At 39.8% G+C, this 20,082-nt stretch overlaps 1 protein-coding gene across 1 annotated transcript in view; it reads right to left on the reverse strand.

The window, feature by feature from the left end:
• LOC143032726 (uncharacterized) overlaps positions 1-20,082 on the reverse strand; it is a gene marked incomplete at its 3' end in the record, with an annotated part of 57,562 nt that overhangs the window by 33,244 nt on the left and 4,236 nt on the right. Inside the window, 5 exon segments of the mRNA XM_076197661.1 lie at positions 717-872; positions 3,050-3,141; positions 4,232-4,355; positions 10,276-10,400; positions 18,848-19,009. Of these exon segments, the coding sequence (XP_076053776.1) occupies positions 717-872; positions 3,050-3,141; positions 4,232-4,355; positions 10,276-10,400; positions 18,848-19,009 (659 nt within the window).

The raw sequence follows: 20,082 nt of genomic DNA on the forward strand, positions 1-20,082 counted from the left end.
TTCACTCATTCTTTCCATGTGTCCAAACCATCCCAATACTGTTTTGTCAACCCTATCTCCCAACTTCCTTTCCATCCCCACTCTCCTACTCTCTCTGTTTCTCACTCTATCCAGCCTAGTAACCCCTATGATACTTCTCAGACATCTCATCTCAAACACATTCAAACTACTCCTCTCTTATGCTCCACATTTCTGCCCCATACAGTGCTGTGGGCACAATCACTCCTTCATACAATCTATTAGCATCCATTCCTAAATGTCTATTTCTCATTACACTCTTTAATCTCCAAAGGCATTTACTTGTTTCTCTCAATCTACATTCTTCCCCTACCTCCACTCCTCCCTTATCCGCCACATTCACACCCCAAGTATCTAAAAATATCCATTTCCTCCAGGTTCTCTCCATTACTACTCACTTCCAATATGCTGCCACATTTTCCCCTTGTACATCTCATCACCTTACTTTTACACATATTTATCTTCAACTTCCTTCTTTCACACACCTTCCCAAACTCTGTTGCAAACTTCCTTAATCCCTCCTCTGATCCTGCCACAAGTACAATATCATCAGGAAACAACAACTGGCTTATCTCCCACTTTTCTCCATTTTATTTAATCATCTCCCACTTTTCTCCATTATGATATTGTCCACAAGGATTGAAGTCCTGGATATAACCAACAAACTAAAGTTTACAGCATGAAAGAGAAGAGCTAACCTGTAGGATGTGTTCCTTTTCAAGACCTGGCAACTGCATCATGTGTTCCACCACCTGTAAGTTAACTGCCACGTTCTTTGAACTCTCTCTGTTTTCTTTGGATTCAGGCTGTTCAGCTTTGTTGAGCACGTCTTCCAGCAATGGTCCTAAGCCATCCTGCACAATGGAAAACACTTGTCAGTAACTCTGAAGTTATAATTACAAATGACATGTACACACAAATCTTGACTGGGTAACTTTTTCAAAGCAAATTGCTATGCAAGCCTCACAAGGAAACTTACTGGTGCAAGGCATACAGACCTAAAGAAGGGAAAAGAAGAGACTCTTTCTCTCTTCCCCATCACTCTAAGTAAGCTATACATACATACAAAGGCCCTATTCCCCCTTGCAAGGAGGGGTGGCCCAAATTAAGCAAGTCAACAGTTCTAATCCTAGGCCTTCCTTTCCTATACCTCCTAAAAACTGGTATCAAAACAATCAGCTATGTGAAATAAAATCATTAGTATTGTATACATTATAAATATATGGGATTGGGGGAAAGCTGTTAAGGGCAGTCAAAAGTTTTTATGAAAGCAGTAGAGCCTGTGTTAGAATGGAAAATGGAGTGTGAATGGTCTGAGGTAAAGGTGGGACTGCATCTGAGATATGTCATGTTGCCATGGCTGTTCAATGTGTATATGGATGGGGTGGTATAGGAAAAGGTGAGGGTAATGGGCAGGGGATTGCAGATGGTTAGAAACATTAGAGAAGTGGGAGGTGAACCAGTTGTTGTTTGCAGATGACATTGCACTTGTGGTAGAGTCAGAGAACAGATTAAGGCAATTAGTGACAGTTTGGAGAGGTATGCATAATAAGAAAGTTGAGGGTAAATGTGGATAAAAGATGATGAGATGTACAAAGGGAGAGGATGGGGTCTCATGTGGCAGGAAATGGAGGAGTGGGGGTGGAAGCACTGTAGACTGAAAGAAGTAAATGTCTTCGGGGATTGAAGAATGTAATGAAAAATAGGCATCCAGTAACGGATGAAAAGAAATTATATGAAGAGGTGATTGTGCCCTATGACACTGTATAGGGCAGAGACCTGGAATTTAAGAAAGGCAGAGAGAAGTTTAAATGTGTTTGAGATGAAGTGTCTCACAAGTATGGTAGGGGTTACAAGGTTAGATAGTGTGAGAAATGAGGAGCTGAGGAGGAGAGCAGGGGTAGAAATGGAGCTGGTAGATAGGGCTGGTCAAAGATTATTGGGATGGTTTGGACACATGGAAAGAATGAGTGAAGAATAATAAAAGAGTCATGGAAGGTAGAGGTGGATGGAGTGAATTTGAGGGGACGACCAAGGATGAGATGGATGGATGGGTTGAAAGGGGCTCTGAACATGTGGGGAATGGCTGTTGAGCAAAGAAGGCAGAAGGCAGGAGGTAGGGTTGACTTGAGGATGGTCTAGCATGGATGAAGCCCGAAGGGATTTCTCCCCCATCTTCTCTATTTTCAACATGATGGAATGGGGAAGGAGTTGCCATGTATGTGAACCGGCCCTGCTTTAGATGTGCTGTACCTTGCTGCATTGCTTCTGACCCAGACAGTGGGCAGGAGACAGGAGTGGTGGGTGGGAGTGGGTATGTGCCTTTGATTTGGTTACCTCCCTTGTAAGGAGAAAGAAGCCCTTGGTTTAGATAGATCACATACATATACCAAAGGACCTTTCTCACTACAAGGGGATGGCCGAATGAAAACACTCACTGCCCAGGTTAAGGGGAATGCAGTGAGGCACAGTTATATTATCATTCCTTACTATTAGAAATACTTGAGGGGCAACCTTACTATGAATGGATGGAATGGGTGACGGGGGCCTTCGGTGGGTACAAGGAGGAATGTCTGTTGGACAGGGAAGGGAGAGAGCAAGAGACAGGTGTGAATGGAGACTGGTTGTACTTTAAATATCTGTGAAGTATAGGTGGTGATGAGAATATGCACATACAGTAAACCCTCGATATAACAGACAATATGGAGACAAGGGTCTGTTGTTATATCCGAAGATCCGTTATAGCCATGGATCCCTCGCTATAACAGATGAAAATCCGTTATAGCAAGGGTTTGTCTGGTCAGATTTTTTATCCGTTATATCTGATATCCGGTATATCAAGGGCTTACTGTAGCTGCAGCCATAGCCATCAGCTTTGCCCTATGCACTTGAACTGTTGGGGCAGGTACCAGTCAATGCTGGGAATTGGAGACAAGTGCTGGACTTAACCCCGAGACTAGGAAAATACAAGACCCATGCAATTCCAGTTAAGCCATAAAAGCAACATGAGAAAAAAGGACTTAAAACTCACCTGTGCCATCCACCTGTGATGTACAATTTGTCGAATACTTAGTCGTTTGTCAGGATCAATTTGTAGCATTTTCCGTATCAACTCTTCACATTCTGTAAAACATATTATATAACTTATGAATTAACACTCACAATACATAAACAAGACAAACATAAATAATGCACTGACCTCAGACACAACAATGATATTTAAGATATTTGCTCTAGGTCATGTTCAGTGGTCCTATTCAGTTAAAGGTTCATTGCCACAGTGAAGAGATTAAATTCAGTGGTTCCCAAATTGTTGTGTTCATACTCCTAGGGGTTCACTACATTGACTTTGTGGATACAAATTAATCTCAAGTAGTATGCAAGAAAAGCATGTAATGATGGATTTTGTAACAATTCTTATATGTATTTTCTTATATCGAGGACAAAGATCCTTTGAATATGTACTGTGTTCTACTATCTTCCTCATTTTTTAATACAAATCACTCTTATTCATGTTCTGTGAACATAATGGTGTGTCAGGTAGTTGCATGCTTTGACTTGACTGCCCCTATTATAAGATGTGGAAAAGTCTTTTTGGTATTTGTATGCATATATATATATATATATATATATATATATATATATATATATATATATATATATATATATATATATATATATATACATACATACATACCAGCAGATATCCTCTTGGATATACAGTGTCATTCTGATCCTCCTTGGTTTGCAAAACACGGTGCTTCATGTGTTCCCAGCAAGGGTGTAATTAAATATGCAATATATAGAACACATGTTACAATTACATTTAAACAATACTGAGGTTTAGACCCGAGTCAATTGTGTTGAGAAGCACCATATTATAATTTCTCACCAGTTCAGCTAAAAATAGGTAGCCTTGCAAGTTACATGCCCTATTGCAGAGTTCATGGTAAATGTAGTTGTAAAAGTGATTGAGACAGTAAATGCAAAGCCAGGGAAGATGCCAGAAACAAACAGAACCAGGTGACAAGAGGCATAAACCCAACGAGGAGTGGCATTGTGCTGGAATATTCATTTTGGCTCACACTAGACACTTTTATTCATCTTCCACTCCTCAATGGGCTAAATGTCAAAGATATATGATGCATCTCATAATAATCTCCAGCTACAAAAATCATGAGTGTAATTTCCATCAACTCAAGATTCTACTAACCTGTGGACATGAAAAATGGTATTCTGAAGAAGCCAGCCAGTACCCGTGACCTCAAGGTGCTTAAAGTTGACCCATCAAAAGGTAGAGAACCACACACCAAGACATATAACACCACACCCAGACTCTGAAACCAGAAGGAAATACTTCAAACTCTTCTACAACCAGACCCAGGAAAGTGTATCAATGCCATTACAAACATACATGTACATAAAGTTAATCTATGATAATCCAGATATACACTTGTGTATACAAGGCACTTCCCTTGTGAGGAGAGGATATAAGAATAGGAATAATAACAGGTGAATGAAGTAGCCAATAATAGCATACAATGCATTCTGCTTTTGCTCCCCCCACCCAAAAAAAATAAATAAATAAAATAAAAATAAATAAATGAATGAATGAATAAAAACATGCATTTCGAACATCCTTTTCCTATCTAATTTACATTGATGTCCCCAAAAAATAAAGCTCCAAGCAGTACTTAACAAACCAGAACAGTTAAGGCAGCACAATCTACTGCTAAGAGAGATAGTCAATATTTAGTCATAGATGAGAACAGCTTCATCAATCAATTCCAGGTCTCTCTTGCATGCTCATGACTTTCAGGTAACCAGCAACAGCCACTGGCTTAGCCATGCAAGTCATTCAAGAAGTAGGGCAGTGTCAGATGAGATGATCAGTGTCTCCTGGGAGTAGGTTTATATAATATAATATAGGTTGTCTTGATCTTCAATGACTGGAAAATCAAAGGCCCTGTGTTAAGCAAGTGCCCTTGGGCCCTAAAATAGATCATTCTGAGTAAAAATGTTGGATTGTTCTTTATTGAGTGCATGTCTGTTTCTATGTGATGTCGTTGGCTGGGGGGAGGAGTTGGACCTAGGGCATGGTTCATTAAATTCCATTCTACAAAGTCCTCTATAGGGGGGCACCACCTTAGCCTCCTCATATAGGGAGTTCGCAACGTTAAGCCGAATCACTGTCTTAGTGCTGGATGGTGACATGAATGCAATCATACAAGGTGGGAGAAAAGAAGGGATGTAAAGAGGGGATGGAAGAGGGGAGGAGAGAGGGGATGATTGACTGATGGCTTCATTCATCCTGTCCACACATCAAAGTACTGATAACCTCAATAGCCATCAAACACCATTATGGGTCATTAACCACTTCAATACGAGTCGAGTATTCACACATAGCATCGTCTGTCTGATGTACAATGATGCATCACAATACATGAATTATAAAATATATAATTACTTTCTCTTTCACCCCGAATGTTGATAACCACAAAAAGCGCAATCAAGCCTGTTCACAGAATACATGGGTCACTCAGATACAACTGCTAGTATCCTTATATACTCAGTTGCGCCTCATGATGCCGACGTCAGCATCATTGTATGCTAAGGGTTAATTCACATCTGCCATGCATAGCATCCCTGAAATATCCAGAGTTGGGAGTCCTAGATGCTGAGAGACCAATGACAGGTATCTGCATGTGTTGACCCTGCACAATGGACAGTGAAGCTGCCCATTTTCAAAACCTGTCAAGCCCATCACCTTCATTAGGAGATGCAGCCCTGAGGGGTCTGACAGTCTCTAGACTGGGTTCAGGAGCTCTATTAACTGTATTTCTTACACTTTTTTGCACATGGGAATTGACAACAGATGACCACTCCCTTTCCCCAATGACTTTCAGCCAATGACATGGAAAAAGTCCCACATTGATACAACACAGATGTTGGTCCATAGTTTCTCTTCATAGAGATCTGTGGGAAGGGCTAAGGACCGCTGCCAGCCACTTAGTGAAACTAGTGGCAACAATTGACTGCTTGCTGCTTGCTATTCCAGGGCTGGGTCCAGCCAGTAAAATTCAATACAAGTTATTAATATGAGGGTGCAAGTTTTGACTCAGCCATCCCCTTACAAGGAGAAAAGGACTTTGGTGTGTATTTTTCTAGTTGTATCTTGCGGGAAGGGGAACTATGCTCATGGTGTCCTGTCTCTGTATCTTGCAGTGTCTAAATTGTCCTTAAATTCGTATATGGTTTTTGCACACACTATCATTTCGTCCAGTTTATTCCATATATCCACCACTCTGTGGGGAAAGCCATTCTTTTTCAGGTCTCTTCTATAACTGTCCTTTTTGAGCTTCCTTCCATGTCCCCCTGTATTTCTCTTATCCTAGTTTAGTAAGTCTTCTCTATCAAGAACTTCCACACCTCTCATGATTCTATAGTCAACAAGTCTCCTCTTTCTCTTCTTTGTTCCAGGGTCGGTAACTCTAGTTTTGACAATCTCTCTTTGTATGACAGTTCTGAAAGTGTGGGGGCCATCTTCGTAGTTGCTCTTTGGATTCTTTCAATTTTCCTTATATTCTTTTTGGTACTGGGTGACCATAGTGTCACTGTGTACTCCAGTCTTGGTCTTATCAGTGTGACTAATATTTTCTCCGCCATTTCTTCATCCAAGTAAATAAATGCCACTTTCATTGATCTCAGCAAGTTGTAGGTTTCTCCGACAATTTTGTTTATCTGTTTATCAGGGGACATGTCCTTTATGATGATTACTCCCAGGTTCTTTTCAAATCCCACTTTCTTTACTTCCTTTTCACTGATTTTATATTGTCCTGATATCCTGTTTTTACTTTTTCCAAATTACATTATACATTTCTTAATGTTGAATTCTACTTCCTACTTCTAACTATTCCCAAACTTTATTCAGATCTCTCTGCAGTGACTCAGTCTATTTTAGTGCTCACTTTTCTCAACAACTTTGCATCATTAGCAAAAAGCTCATGTAACTGTCCACACCCTCGTCCATGTCATTCACATAAATAGCAAACATTATTGGACCCAGTACTGATCCCTGTGGAACTCCACCAATCACCTCTTCCCAAGTAGAACCCATATCTCTGAGCACTACACTCATTTTTCTTCCATGCAAGAAATCCTCCATCCATTCCAGTAGTCTACCTTGTATCCCTTCTATGATTTTCAATTTTCTTAATAGTTTTCTATGTGGCACTCTATCAAATGCTTTTTGTAGATCTAGGAAAGCACAATCAGCCCATCTGTTCCTTTCCTGTATTATATCTAGTAGTCTCAAGTAAAAACTGATCAGATTTGTGGCACATGATCTTTCTTGTTTGAATCCAAACTGTCTCGGGTTCAGTATGTTGTTCTCTTCCAGATGTTTTGTCCAACTATTTTTGATAACTTTTTCACAAATTGTGGCTACTGTACTTGTAAGGAAAGCCAATCTGTAAGTTGTTGGGTCTTCCTCATTTCCTTCTTTATATACTGCTACAACATTGGCCTTTTTCCCTTTTTCTGGTATTTTTCCTTTCTTAAGTGAACATCTTATTTATATTATATATTTTGCCTACCAATTTTTCTTTACAGTCCTTCAGTATCCAGTTTGCAATTCCATCTGGGCCATGCAATTTCCCAACATCAAGGATTGTTATTGGGTCCATTATTTCAGCTCATGTTGCTATTATTTCCCCCATAGGGAGGGATTTCATCCTTCATCCCAGTGCCATAATTTTTCTATTGAAAACCGACTTGAAATGTTTGCTCATGACCTCAGCCATTTCTATATCTTCTGTATATTCCATGTTCCCTTTGTGTAGTTTCTCTATTTCTTGCTTGTTTTTCAATTTGCCATTCACATATCTATAGAATAGTTTTTGTTGATCCTTACCTTTTTCTATTATATCTTTTTCATAAATTCTTTTTTCTTCCCTGTGTATTTTTACATATTCATTCCTTTCATTGATTTGTCACTTTCTAGGATTTTTCTCTCTCCACCTTTTCCAAGCTTTCTCTCTTTTATTTTATTTTATTTATTTATTTTTTTGGCTTGCTACACCTTCTGTTAAACCAGCACTTAATATATTCCTTCTCTTGTTTTTGTCTTGGTACATATTTATCCACCCCTTCATTATAAATTTCCATCAGCATCTTCCATTTCTCTTCAATGTAGAACTTTTTCCAACTCGCTTGAAAAAATTTCTTAAGTTTCACAAAGTCTGTTTTACTATATACCAGTCTCTCTTTTCTGTATTTCTCATTTCTCTCCATATATATTTCCTCCTTTAGTTCTAGCTCAAGTAATATGTGGTCACTCTTCCCAATTGGTGTCTTGTATTCAATTTTATCCACATTATCATTATTTCTATATCTGGCGTTTTCCTTTACCCACTGTGTCATTGTGTATTCCATAGTCATGTAATACATTTCCCCATAATTCCTCTCCACCTTTTACTATCATCTCCCAACAGATTTCTTTGCAGTTAAAATATCCCATAAGTGCCATGTTTTATCCATCTTTCAGCACCCAATTAATGAAATCCTTGCATTTTCTAACATTTTAAAGTAATCTCTCTCCAAGAATCAGTTTTTGGGGGCACATAAATCACCACAAACTCTCTTTTTCATGTCATTATCTTCAACTCTTATCGTGATCAATTCCACACTGTTCCCTCCATTTGTAACCTTTGTCACATTTAAATTTTTCTTAGCCAAGAACATGACTCCACCCTGTTTTTCCTCTCTATTTCTAAGCCAGTGATTATATAATCCATTTCCAACACTGTTATGTGATAAACACCCCTTAATTTTCTCTACAATGGCATTATGTCTGGCTTTGCTTCTGACAAGTAATTATTAAACTTGTTTAATCCTGAAATTAATCCATTTATATCAGTATAAGCCACTTTTAATTTTCTGCACTCTCCATCTCATTCTTTGTTCCTTTCATTTCCTTTTCTTGAAGATACCATTTTCTCAAGTCTCATGTCTAACACTCCAAAAGAACTTCTTTTTCTTGGACTCTGTTCTTTTCTCATTTTTTTTTCTTTAGCTTCACTTCTTAATGTCTCTCTCTTTCCTCACTTCTGCTGCCCTTTGTGACCTTAATTTGGTCTTTAGGGGTCAATTTCCTTCTATTTATTTTCCCATGCTATGCACTTCCTCCATTTTCTTTTCTAATTCTTGTTCTTTATCTTGCACTACTCTCAAAACATCTCTTGCTAATTCTTTCTCTTTGTCTCTCACAAACCTAACTGGGCTCTTTTTTTTCTTTTAGATCAAATACTGCTATACATTTCTTTTTGTCTACTCTATCTCTCACCAAATTTTCCTTCTCTTTGATTACCTGAATGACTGTTTCCTTAGTGTTCTTCTGTATTTGTTGCTGAACAATTTCCTTAAAAGATACCTTAACCTTTTTGTGATCTATTTTCCATTCCTTCTTGAGTTCCTGAATTTTTTCCTTGCCTATACTTCCTCCAATTTTCTCAGTCATTGCCTTCATTTGTTCATTCGCCTCTTTTATGGTCATACTATTTGCGGTATCTTTGCTTTTCAATTCCTTATTTTCACATTTTACCTCAACCAATTCTTTTTTTAGGGCACTCGCTTCCAGATTGGTTTCAGCATTTGCTTATTTTAATTCACTAATCTCTGTGTAATATACATCTTGTTGTTCGATAACCCCTGAAACTAATTCTTTCAAAACTCATTTCCCTCTCTATGTCCATAATTCTTCTTGAGTTACCTTTTTCATGCCTAAATCCTGAAAATGGTCTTTATAGTTTTCTAATAATCTTCTAAAGCCTAATGGAGTCTCTAATCTCATTTTTACATCTCGTTTTGCTGCTCTGCCACCAGGGGTCTCATCCGGGCTTCATTCCCTTCCATCTTCTTTCAATACTCACTATTTTCACTATATTAGCTTACCTCTGGCACCCACACATGCTTCCCCTTCCCATTCAACACAACCTAGGTATCCTGTTATTGTAGGACCGAGGAGAAGTCCTGTTTTAATGTCATCTCTAGGACTGCCAGTTGTTGATGTGTAAGGCAGCTCAACTGACAAATTTTTAAGTTCCTTTAACCCATTCATATTCTTTATGAATTCTTTATCATTTTTGTTTTGGCTTGTACTAGATTTCATTCAGGTACTGGGTCCCCCACCCTTACATAAACATAAGTACAGGGGTTCATAAGCTGATAATAGACTGCCAACTACTGCCAAGCACTTACCCAGATGTCAGCCTTGGGGCCATCATATTTGCGCCCTTGAAACAGTTCTGGTGCAGCATATGGAGGTGACCCACACCAGGTGGAGAGAAGAACTCCTGGTGTGTAAAAATTGCTAAACCCAAAATCTGCAAAAAGTATAACACAATTCATTAGTTATCAATCATACAAGGATCCTGTATATTTAAAAACAATGATGATGATAAGACTAAAATGAGTGTATACACACATATACATACATAAAGCCATTTCCCCCTTGTAGGAGGGGTGACAGAGTCAAAACACACACACACTTCATACACATCAGTAACCATATAATGGTCTTTTTCACTATAGCACAAAATTATAAAAGTAATGATTTTCTAGTTTTCATTATTACCTTTTATTCTGGCTACCCCATCTGGGGTATTGGCTGCATGTTATTGCACAGTATAAACCATGCAGTTTCATGCAATCAATACTTTAGGGAGTATATGGGGCACCCCTACAGACCACAGCCTCGCATAATTTTGTCTATGTTAGACGAAATTCCTAATAATAGAGAAATTATACTATTTCATTGTACTACAACCGTCCCTCCATTATGTGGTTACACTCCCTTTTAATACTGTCTTGTATCACTTCTTTGAGTATATATTTCTATTTTTGGCCTTCCCCATGTGGTAGAGGGAAGAAAGAATACTGCCATTAAGTGTTCCCACTAGGGTCATAAAGGCAGCTAAAATGGGACGGAGCATGGGACTAGGCATCCTGCTCTCTGTAGCCCTAGGGGTACATTCCTGTGACAAGTTCAGGCATAAGAGGGTTTGTGAGGAATTTTCCAACCAGAACCCTAAAGTTTGGGCCATTTAATGTGCGTGAGTGTGGTACAGATGAGAAAAAAAGGAAAGAAATAGGCAGAATGTTTGTGAGATAGAAGATGTGTTGGCATTATGTGAAACTAAATCAAAAGGGAAGTGTTTTTTTGAGTTTGGGAGCGAGGAGAGAATGACAAAGGGAAGGGGTGGCTATACTATTAAGTGAAGAGGCAGGTAAGCGTGTGGAGTGGAAGGAGGTATCTTCAAGGTTAATGTGAATGAAGAGATATGAGTATTAAATGCATATGGGCCTGGTAGTGAGAAGAGTGTAGAGGAAAGGGAGGCTTTTTGGATAGATTTAAATGGGTGCATGGAGTTTTGGGAGGAATGTCAATGTAGTGGTAATAGGAGATCTCAATGCTAGAGTAGGGGATGAACCAATTGATGGAGTTGTTGGGAAGTGTGGAGTGCTAGGTAAAAATCATTGTGGAGAGTTAATGGTGGAGATGTGTTTAGAGAGTTAATGATAGCCAACAAAGTGTTTAAGAAAGTCAAGAATATGTACACATGGGAGAGGGTGGTGGATGGAAGGGTGGTTGATAAGGCATTAATGGACTATGTAGTGGTATCCAAAAGAAAAGTAGGAAGAGTTCTGGATGTTTATGTTCTTTAGGTTGAGAGTAGGGGATGTCAGATAATTTTTTTGGAAGGTAAATTGAGAGTGGAGAATAGGTGGAGAAAGAGGAAAAGGGTGTGAAGTAGAGAGGTGTTTAGAGCAAACAGTTTAAATGAGAAGGAAAAGGAGCAGGAGAACAAGAAGCAGCTGAGAGAAGTGTGGGAGGTGGTGAATGATTGAGTAGAACTAGGTGTGGAAGAGGAACTGAGTTTGAGGTGTTTCAAGGAGAAAGTGACATGGTGTGCAAAAATGGTATATGGAACAAGAACAATGGGAAGGAATAGAAGGAAGGGTAGCGAGTGGTGGGATGATGAAGTGAAGAAGGTAGCAGAAGAGATAAAGCAAGCCTTTAGGCACTGGTTGCAAAGTAGGATGAGAGAAATATATGAGAGGTATAAAGAAAAATGAAGAGAAGCAAAACAAAAGATAAAGGAGGCAAAAAGGAGAGAAGGTATATGACAAAATTTTGAAAGCATTAAAAATGTTTTAGAAGGAAATCAAGAGAGGAACGGGAGGGGGAGTGAAGTAGAGAGGAAAAGGTAAAAAGCACAGATGGACAGATCTTAACAGAAGAGGAGGCAACAAGGGGAAGATGGATGGAGAGTATTTTCAAGAACTGTTGTTGTTGTTGTTGTTGTCGTTCCCTAGACTGTCTGTCCGAGCAGTCCCGTCTCCCCAAGGAAGGCCACAGCCGAAACTGGGTTTTCCAACAAATCCTTTATAGAGTGTATGTTGTGTTGTTTGCGTGCATGATTGTGTATAATGCAGTCTTCCATTATGTGTTGTATGATATGGGGTGAAGTGTTACATCCTGGGCAGCTGTTCACAACACGGTCGTCCAGCCTCTTCTGGTAGCTTAGAAGTGCTGGGTGGTGACCGCATCTCAGTCTGGCCAAGTGGACTCTGTCCTTACGTGGGAGAGAGGATTCAGAAGGGTGGATATCAGGGGGTCTGGCATGCAGCAGTGTGTTGTCTTTCAGTGTGTTAAGGGAGCGGTGAGTGATATGATTATGAATATGTTTCCGGAGGCTGGTATTTGGTGGTTGTGGAGGAAGAGAAGAGAGTATCTGTGTGTAATAAAGGTCTTTGGGTGTAGTTTTAATGTTTCTTGGTGTGTGTGGGTGTTCTGCTATGTAGTGTAGCGGGTGTGATGTGTTTGTGGTGGCTGCAGCAAGTGTTTGTGTGCCTCTCATGTCAAGGTGGTCCTTGACTTTGAGGACTTTTGTTTCATGGTGTAAATGGTCTGTAGGTGATGTATTTGTGCAGCCTGTAATTGTTTTTAGGGCTTTGTTTTGTATGATTTGAAGGGTGTTGTGGTGTGTCTCACTGAGATTAGGAGCCCAAGCAGGACTCGCATAATTCATCACTGAGCGTATGCATTGTTTGTATATTGTTATATTAGTTTCTTTGTTTTGTCCAAATGTTGTTCCAGTGATTGACTTAAGTGCGTTAAGTCTAGGTGTGCATTTGTTTTTTATGTTTGTGAGGTGTTGTTTGAAAGACATGGATGTATCGTATGTTACACCAAGAATTTTCGGTGTGTTTGTGTGTGGTATTAGAGTGTTGTTGATGTAGAGATGAGGTATGTATTTGTGTTCTTTTGTCCAGTTGGTGAGAAGTGTTGCTGTAGATTTGGTTGGAGCTATTTTGAGTCTGTTTGTGATGAACCATGTGTTGAGTGTGTCAAGGTAAGGTTGGATTATTTCTGCAGCTTTGTCTGTGTTACGATGTGTGCATGTGATTGTTATGTCGTCTGCGTAGGAAGAGATTTGTATTTCTGAGGTGTCTGGCGTGGGTAAGTCATGCATGTATAGATTAAATAATGTGGGGGATAGAACTGAGCCCTGTGGTACTCCGTTCTTAATGTTTCTGATGTGCGATGATTGGCCATTATATGACACATGAGCATTCCTGCCTGCCAGATAATTGGCCAGCCATCTTTTGGTGTTATTGTGCATGTCTGTGTTATATATTTTATTTGTTAGGTTGTGGCGGGGGATAGCATCAAAAGCTTTACTAATGTCCAATGTTATAAGAAGTGTTCTGTGGTGGGGCCTATCTGAATTGATGCCATCTAAAATTCTTTGTGTGAGGTTTGTCAGAAGAGTGTTTGTGGAGTGTAGTGGCCTAAAACCGTGTTGTGAGTCAGCAAGGGGAATATATGGTGTGACAAGTTTAAGTATTAGGCATTCAATGACTTTAGAGGGGGTGCAGAGAAGTGTGATTGGGCGGTGCGATGTTGGGATTGTTGGGTCTTTGTTCGGTTTTGGAATGGTGATTATTTTACCATGCTTCCAGATGTCGGGTATAGTGTTGTGTGAATAGCTGTAGTTTGCAATGTTTGTGAGTGCATGTATACCTTGTGGTCCAATGTGTTTTAGGTGGATGTTGCTTATGTTATCAGGGCCACAGGCAGATGAGTGCTTGAGACTATGCATTATGAGTTTTGTCTGACTGTCTATGAAGGGTGTATAGTCTGAGTCTGTGGGAAAGTCTTTCTTACGTCGAATGGTGCGTCGGTCGTCAGGGTGAGATGTAAGATGGCTCGTCTGTGCAAAATGACGTATGAGTGCGTTTGCTTGTTGTCTGTTTGAGGGTAGATTATCTGTTGTTGTGATTATTGCTGCGTGAGAGCGTGTAGTGTTAGTGTTGGATAGTGTGATGCTGTTGAGTGTTTTGTACAATTTGCTGGTGTTTGTTTTGTGATCAAGTGTATTGATAAAGTTTTGCCAATTTTGTGTTTTTTGTTCATGTATTTTATTGGCAATCACAGTGTTTAGTGTTTGTATTTGGTCTGCTATGTTTTGAGGGATAGGTGTGGGGGTATCGTGTTTAAGTGTGTCACGTTGTCTGATGAGGCCTTGGATTTCTGGTGTGAAGTTGGGGTTGTGTGGAGGATAGGGAGTGTGGAGGATAGGGAGGGATTGGTGGTAGTAGTGTGAGGCACGATAAAAATGATAGTGATGGGAGAAGAAAATGGCAGAGAAATAAGAAAAAACGAGATGGAATATGACAAAATTTTGAAAGCATTAAAAATATGGGGGATGGGAGGTAGGGGGTCCTTATGTGTGAATATTTTGACATAGTCTGAAGGGATTTCTCCCTTTCTTCTCTTTTTCTGCATAATGGGGACAGAGAGGGGGGTTGCTGATTAAGTGAAGCAGGCTTGCTCTAGATGTACTGTGTCTTGCTATACTGCTTCAGATCCAGGGCAGTGGGCAGGATACAGGGATGACCAATCATCCATGAGGAACTAAGATGAGAAGGGAGAAAGAACAGTGGCTGGGAGTGGAATGGGTAGGAGTAGGTACATGCCTTTAACTTGGCTACTTCCTTTATAAGGGGGAAAAAGCTCTTGGTATATTGATAAGACCTCACTTATAAGGGGAAGAGATCTTTTAATTTTTGTATCTATTTCACTTGCTAGTATTCATTTTCATTTATTTACTTTTTCTTTTTTCTTTTTTACTTCTATTTATCTATTTTAGTTTTTAAGTAAGAAGTCCATAATGGAAGGTGCTTAGCAATGGCCCAAGATATCACCTGTGGCACACATGTTTAAACAACTGGTGCAAGTTGCACTCGAGGGTGGCCATAAGAAAATATTCTCCAGACTTTATCCTTGAAAAGGCAGGAACAAAATTGTCACGAAATAACCCCACTGCACACTCCCTGCCCATCATAAAAGGTGACTAAATGGGGTGGAATGAGGGTACTACAGCAAAGCTATTTTAACTTGAGCCTTTGGGTATGGCCAGGTGAAACCCAGGAGTCCATGCTGTTGCCACATCACTCCATCACATAAGAAGGGCTCGCTACCTCCCTCCCTCTCTCCCTTGAGAGTCAAGTTCCTCTATTTGCCTTTTCTTGCAAAAAATACTTATTCAATTAATATACAACTTCTTTTACTTTCAAGATGCAAGAATGCAACCTTGGTAAGTCTTTCATGGTGGTGGAAAAGTGAATGACCCAACCTGCCAACTGTGTCAAGGTCAAGGACACCTTGGGTGACAAAATAACATTAGCCACATTACCAAGTAAAATGGAAAGTTTACAGTCAGTCTTTCCCTCAAATCTCAAGTCATTCTTAACACCATAAAGTCAAATTATTTATATATGTATATATATATATATATATATATATATTATATATATATATGTATATATACATACATACATACATGCACATATGCACACACACACACTTGATCCTGTATTTTGTGTTGTCCAGCAGAGCATCTCTAAGTTCTCAGAGGAGATAATTTAACTTTCTTGACTGGCACCTCATCCTCATCTTCACTGCTGTACTCCTCCTCAGAATTAGTAACAGAAGCCACAATATCATCCTCAGTCATCACCTGGTACCCTGGGTCATCTTCTTGTTCTTCCAGCCAATCTCAGACATCAATACTAGGACCTGTCTCTCCACCATGCTGCAGCAGCCTGTGTATATCCTCAGCCTCAAACCCTTCAAAGTTCGCATCAATATCTTTGTCTTGCAGTTTTTTCCAACAGTTGGCTAGTGTCGATACCTTCATTGCATCCCAGCTGTAAGCAAAATTGTGGACTGCAGAACGAATGCTGTAAGCCTCAATATCGACGGGTATTCTTGCCCCTCATGTCCTCAGCTTCGTCTCCTTGCAGAATAACTAACACCTCATCAAGATAGGTGATGTAATGCCTTTTCAGTCCTGAAATTATGCCCCAATCCATAGGCTGTATCACTGATGTCGTGCTAGGAGGCATAAACATCACACGAATGCAACCATCATCACTAACAAGCACACTTTCACTGGGATGGACTGGGGCATTATCCAAAATATGGAGCACTTTCAAATCCCCTTACAGTTTCTTCGCCTTTTCTTGTCTGACCATTCTTAGGCATTGAATGCCAAGAGAAACCTGTCTTATCACCATTATACACTTGGGAGTAGATTAAATGTTCAGCATGAATTAATTTATCCAGCTTAATCTGAAAAGGTTCGATGCTGGTGGTGTCTGCATCACCATCTTCACCCTGCACAGTTGCATTAAAAAGTCAGTGTTGATTGCGGAATTGCCACAGCCAACCATCGCTCCCCCTGAAATTTTCTATTTCCATTTTCTGTGCCAGCTTCCTAGCTCCTGCAAGGATTTCTATGCCTCGGACATTCATCCCCACCTATCATTGTTGCACATACCACTTCATAACTGCAGCATCTTTTCCAGTCTTAATGTTTTTTCTCGGAGCACTTTTACCAATTTTGCTTGTCGATGCACCCACACAGTACTTGAAGAATATTCTACCAGCTTATCTTTTGACTTTCTAATGTCAGACAAAGTTTGCTTGGCCACACCATACTCCTCACAAACACTCGTATCTCTAGCTCCTTTCTCTAAATTTCTTATCAATTCCAGCTTTTGAGCCACAGTTAGGGCCATTCACTTACACTTAATAGCCTTGGGAGGCATAAGTAAGAGTTTTAAGGTATCTATATGTACTGCAAAATGCACAAAGTTGCTCATTGATACCAGACAAAACACAGTTTGAAGCATTGGCCAGACTTGTTTACATTTGGCTGCTGCCAACTATTGGGCATTTCTAGCAGTGCGTGAGGTGCACATTGTTTGAATTCATTTGTCTGCTGTCTGGACTCGCTTATTAGCCGGACACAGTCTGGATAAACCAAAATCCGGATTAACAAGGTCCAGATAAATGAGGGTCGAGTGTATATATATATGTATATATTCCATAAATAGATACAAACATATACCAAAGGCTTTTCCCCCCTTACAAGGAAGGTAGCCAAAGAAAAACTAAGGCATAAAAACCACTCTCACCCATTCCATCCCCTACATACTCCACTCTCCTCTACCTTCTTCCCTCCCTCTTATCTTGGCACCTCCTGGATGACAGGTCATCCCTGCATCTTGCCCACTGCCCTGGGTCAGAAACAGTGTCACAAGACACAGCACATCCACAGCAAGGCCACTTCATTAAATCGGCGACCCCCCTTCTCTACCAGAAAATGATCTGATATTCCCCCACTCTCTCCCCTTACAACATGTACATCCTTAACTCTTCCTACTACACTCCTATTTACCACTATATGGTCCATTAACACTTTCTACCACCATTCCATCCACCACCCTCTCCCATATGTACTCATGCTTGACTTTCTTCCTAAACACTGTATTTGCTATCATCAACTCTCTAGACACATCTCCACCATCAACTCTCCACTATGATTCTTTCCTGAAGCTCCACACTTCCCAATCACTCCGTCTATTGGTTCATTTCCTACCCTAGCATTAAGGTTTCCCAATACCACTACATTGATATTTCTCCCTAATCCCTCTATACACCCATTTAAATCTATCCAAAGTCTCCCTTTCCTCTACACTCTTCTCACTATCAAGCCCATATGCACTTACAAAAACCCACATCTCCCTTCCCAGTTTCACCTTCATCCACATTAACCTTGAAGAAATCTCCTTCCACTCCACTACATGTTTACATATCTCCTCACTTACTAGTATGGTCACCCCTTCTCTCCCTTGTCCTCTCTTCACTCCTGAGAACCTCCCAGCTACACCTCCAAACTCACACTTGCCCCTCCCTCTCAACTTTGTTTCACTAAGTGCCAACACATTCAGCTTTTTTCCAACAAACATGCTACCTATCTCTTCCCTTTTACTCTCATCTGTACCACACCCATGCACATTAAAAGACCCATACCTTAAGGTACCGGTTGGAAAACTCGTAGACCCTCTTATGCCTTTACTTTACTTTTTTTTTTTTTTTTAGAAGGATGCCTACTCCTAATCACTAATAAATTTAGAATATCTTTCATTCTCAAAATTTGGTGTATACTAGGGGAGAGAAGATTAGCCATATTTTGCATACTGGGCATAAAAAACAAAACATTTCTTATTATAATCTAGGAAAAAATAATGCATGGATGAAATTTTAAACAAATCAGACTCATTCCCATAAAACTCATCTAGCTAAATCTTAGTAAATACCTATCTGCAGCACAATATCATCAAGTTATCAATCCCAACTGACTAATTTGCAACATATTTACTGCTACTGCCTCTTCTCCCCCTCCATGAGTTTTACCTGCAATTTTGATGTTGAGGTCTTTGTCAAGAAGAAGGTTCTCTGCCTTGAGGTCCCGGTGGACAACTCCATGTTGATGGCAGTAGTTGAGGGCTGCTACAATTTGTCCAAATTTCAACCGAGCCTCTGGCTCACTCATTTTACCGTGGTCTACAAGGTAATCTGAAAAAGGGCCCCCCCAAAAAAATTAACGAACTTTATGTCAAAACTGCAATTAAAAAAGAAAAGGTGACAAATTTACATAATATGCAAGTGACTCCACACTTTCATATACACATACATACATATACCAAAGGCTTTTCCCTTTACAAGGGAGGTAGCCAAAAAGCAAAAGGCATAAAAACCATTCCCACCCATTCCATCCCTAATACACTCCACTCCCCTCCACCTTCTACCCTGCTTCTTACCTTGGCACCACCTTCACATACACACACACACAAAAATATCTACATCCTTTTTGCAATAAGATGGTAGAATATTGCAAAAAGATCTAGGTACTATTTTTGCATGGAGCCAAGAATAGGAAATGAAGTTCAATACCACAAAATGCAAAGTATTGGAAATGTGCAAAAGTGACAAAAGGATATCCTTAAACTATTCCTTAGGAAGCAAACATGTTACAAAACCAAACGAGGAGAAAGACTCAGGAGTATTGATAAAAGACAACCTGTAACCTGACAGACATATCAGCGGGATTGTGGGAGAGACATATGGACTACTGCAGAAGATTAAAGTGGCATTCCTTTATATAGATGAAGAGATGATGAAAAAACTTATTGAAACCCTGATATATTCAAGGCTCCATATGCATCAGTAGTATGGTCCCCACACAGAGTGAATGATATAAGCAAGGCTGAGAGAATACAAAGGGCAGCAACCAAACTGGTCCCCAGCCTGGCAGATATACCATACGAGAAAAGACTGAATGCAGTGGGTCTGCAAACTTTGAAAGATCAAAGAGAAAGAGGGGACATGATTACAATGTTTGGGTCACTAAAGGGGAGAGATTGCAATGATAGATCTCCTGATTAAAGATGGGAGGGCTTTAAGAGGTTATGAAAGTAGATTAAGAAAGACCACATGTCGAAAGGACGAAGAAATACAATTTTCTATATAGATGTATAAATATGAGGAATAGCTTAGGTTACATAGCCCAAGTTCAAACAATACAAGAGTTCAAATCTGATGATGATGATGAAATGGTTTAATGTCACAAACTCCCCCCTATTGGGAGG

Source organism: Oratosquilla oratoria, chromosome 14, assembly GCF_046742065.1.
Source record: "Oratosquilla oratoria isolate Oo_2021 chromosome 14, ASM4674206v1, whole genome shotgun sequence".
Classification (NCBI taxonomy): Eukaryota; Metazoa; Arthropoda; class Malacostraca; order Stomatopoda; family Squillidae; genus Oratosquilla; species Oratosquilla oratoria.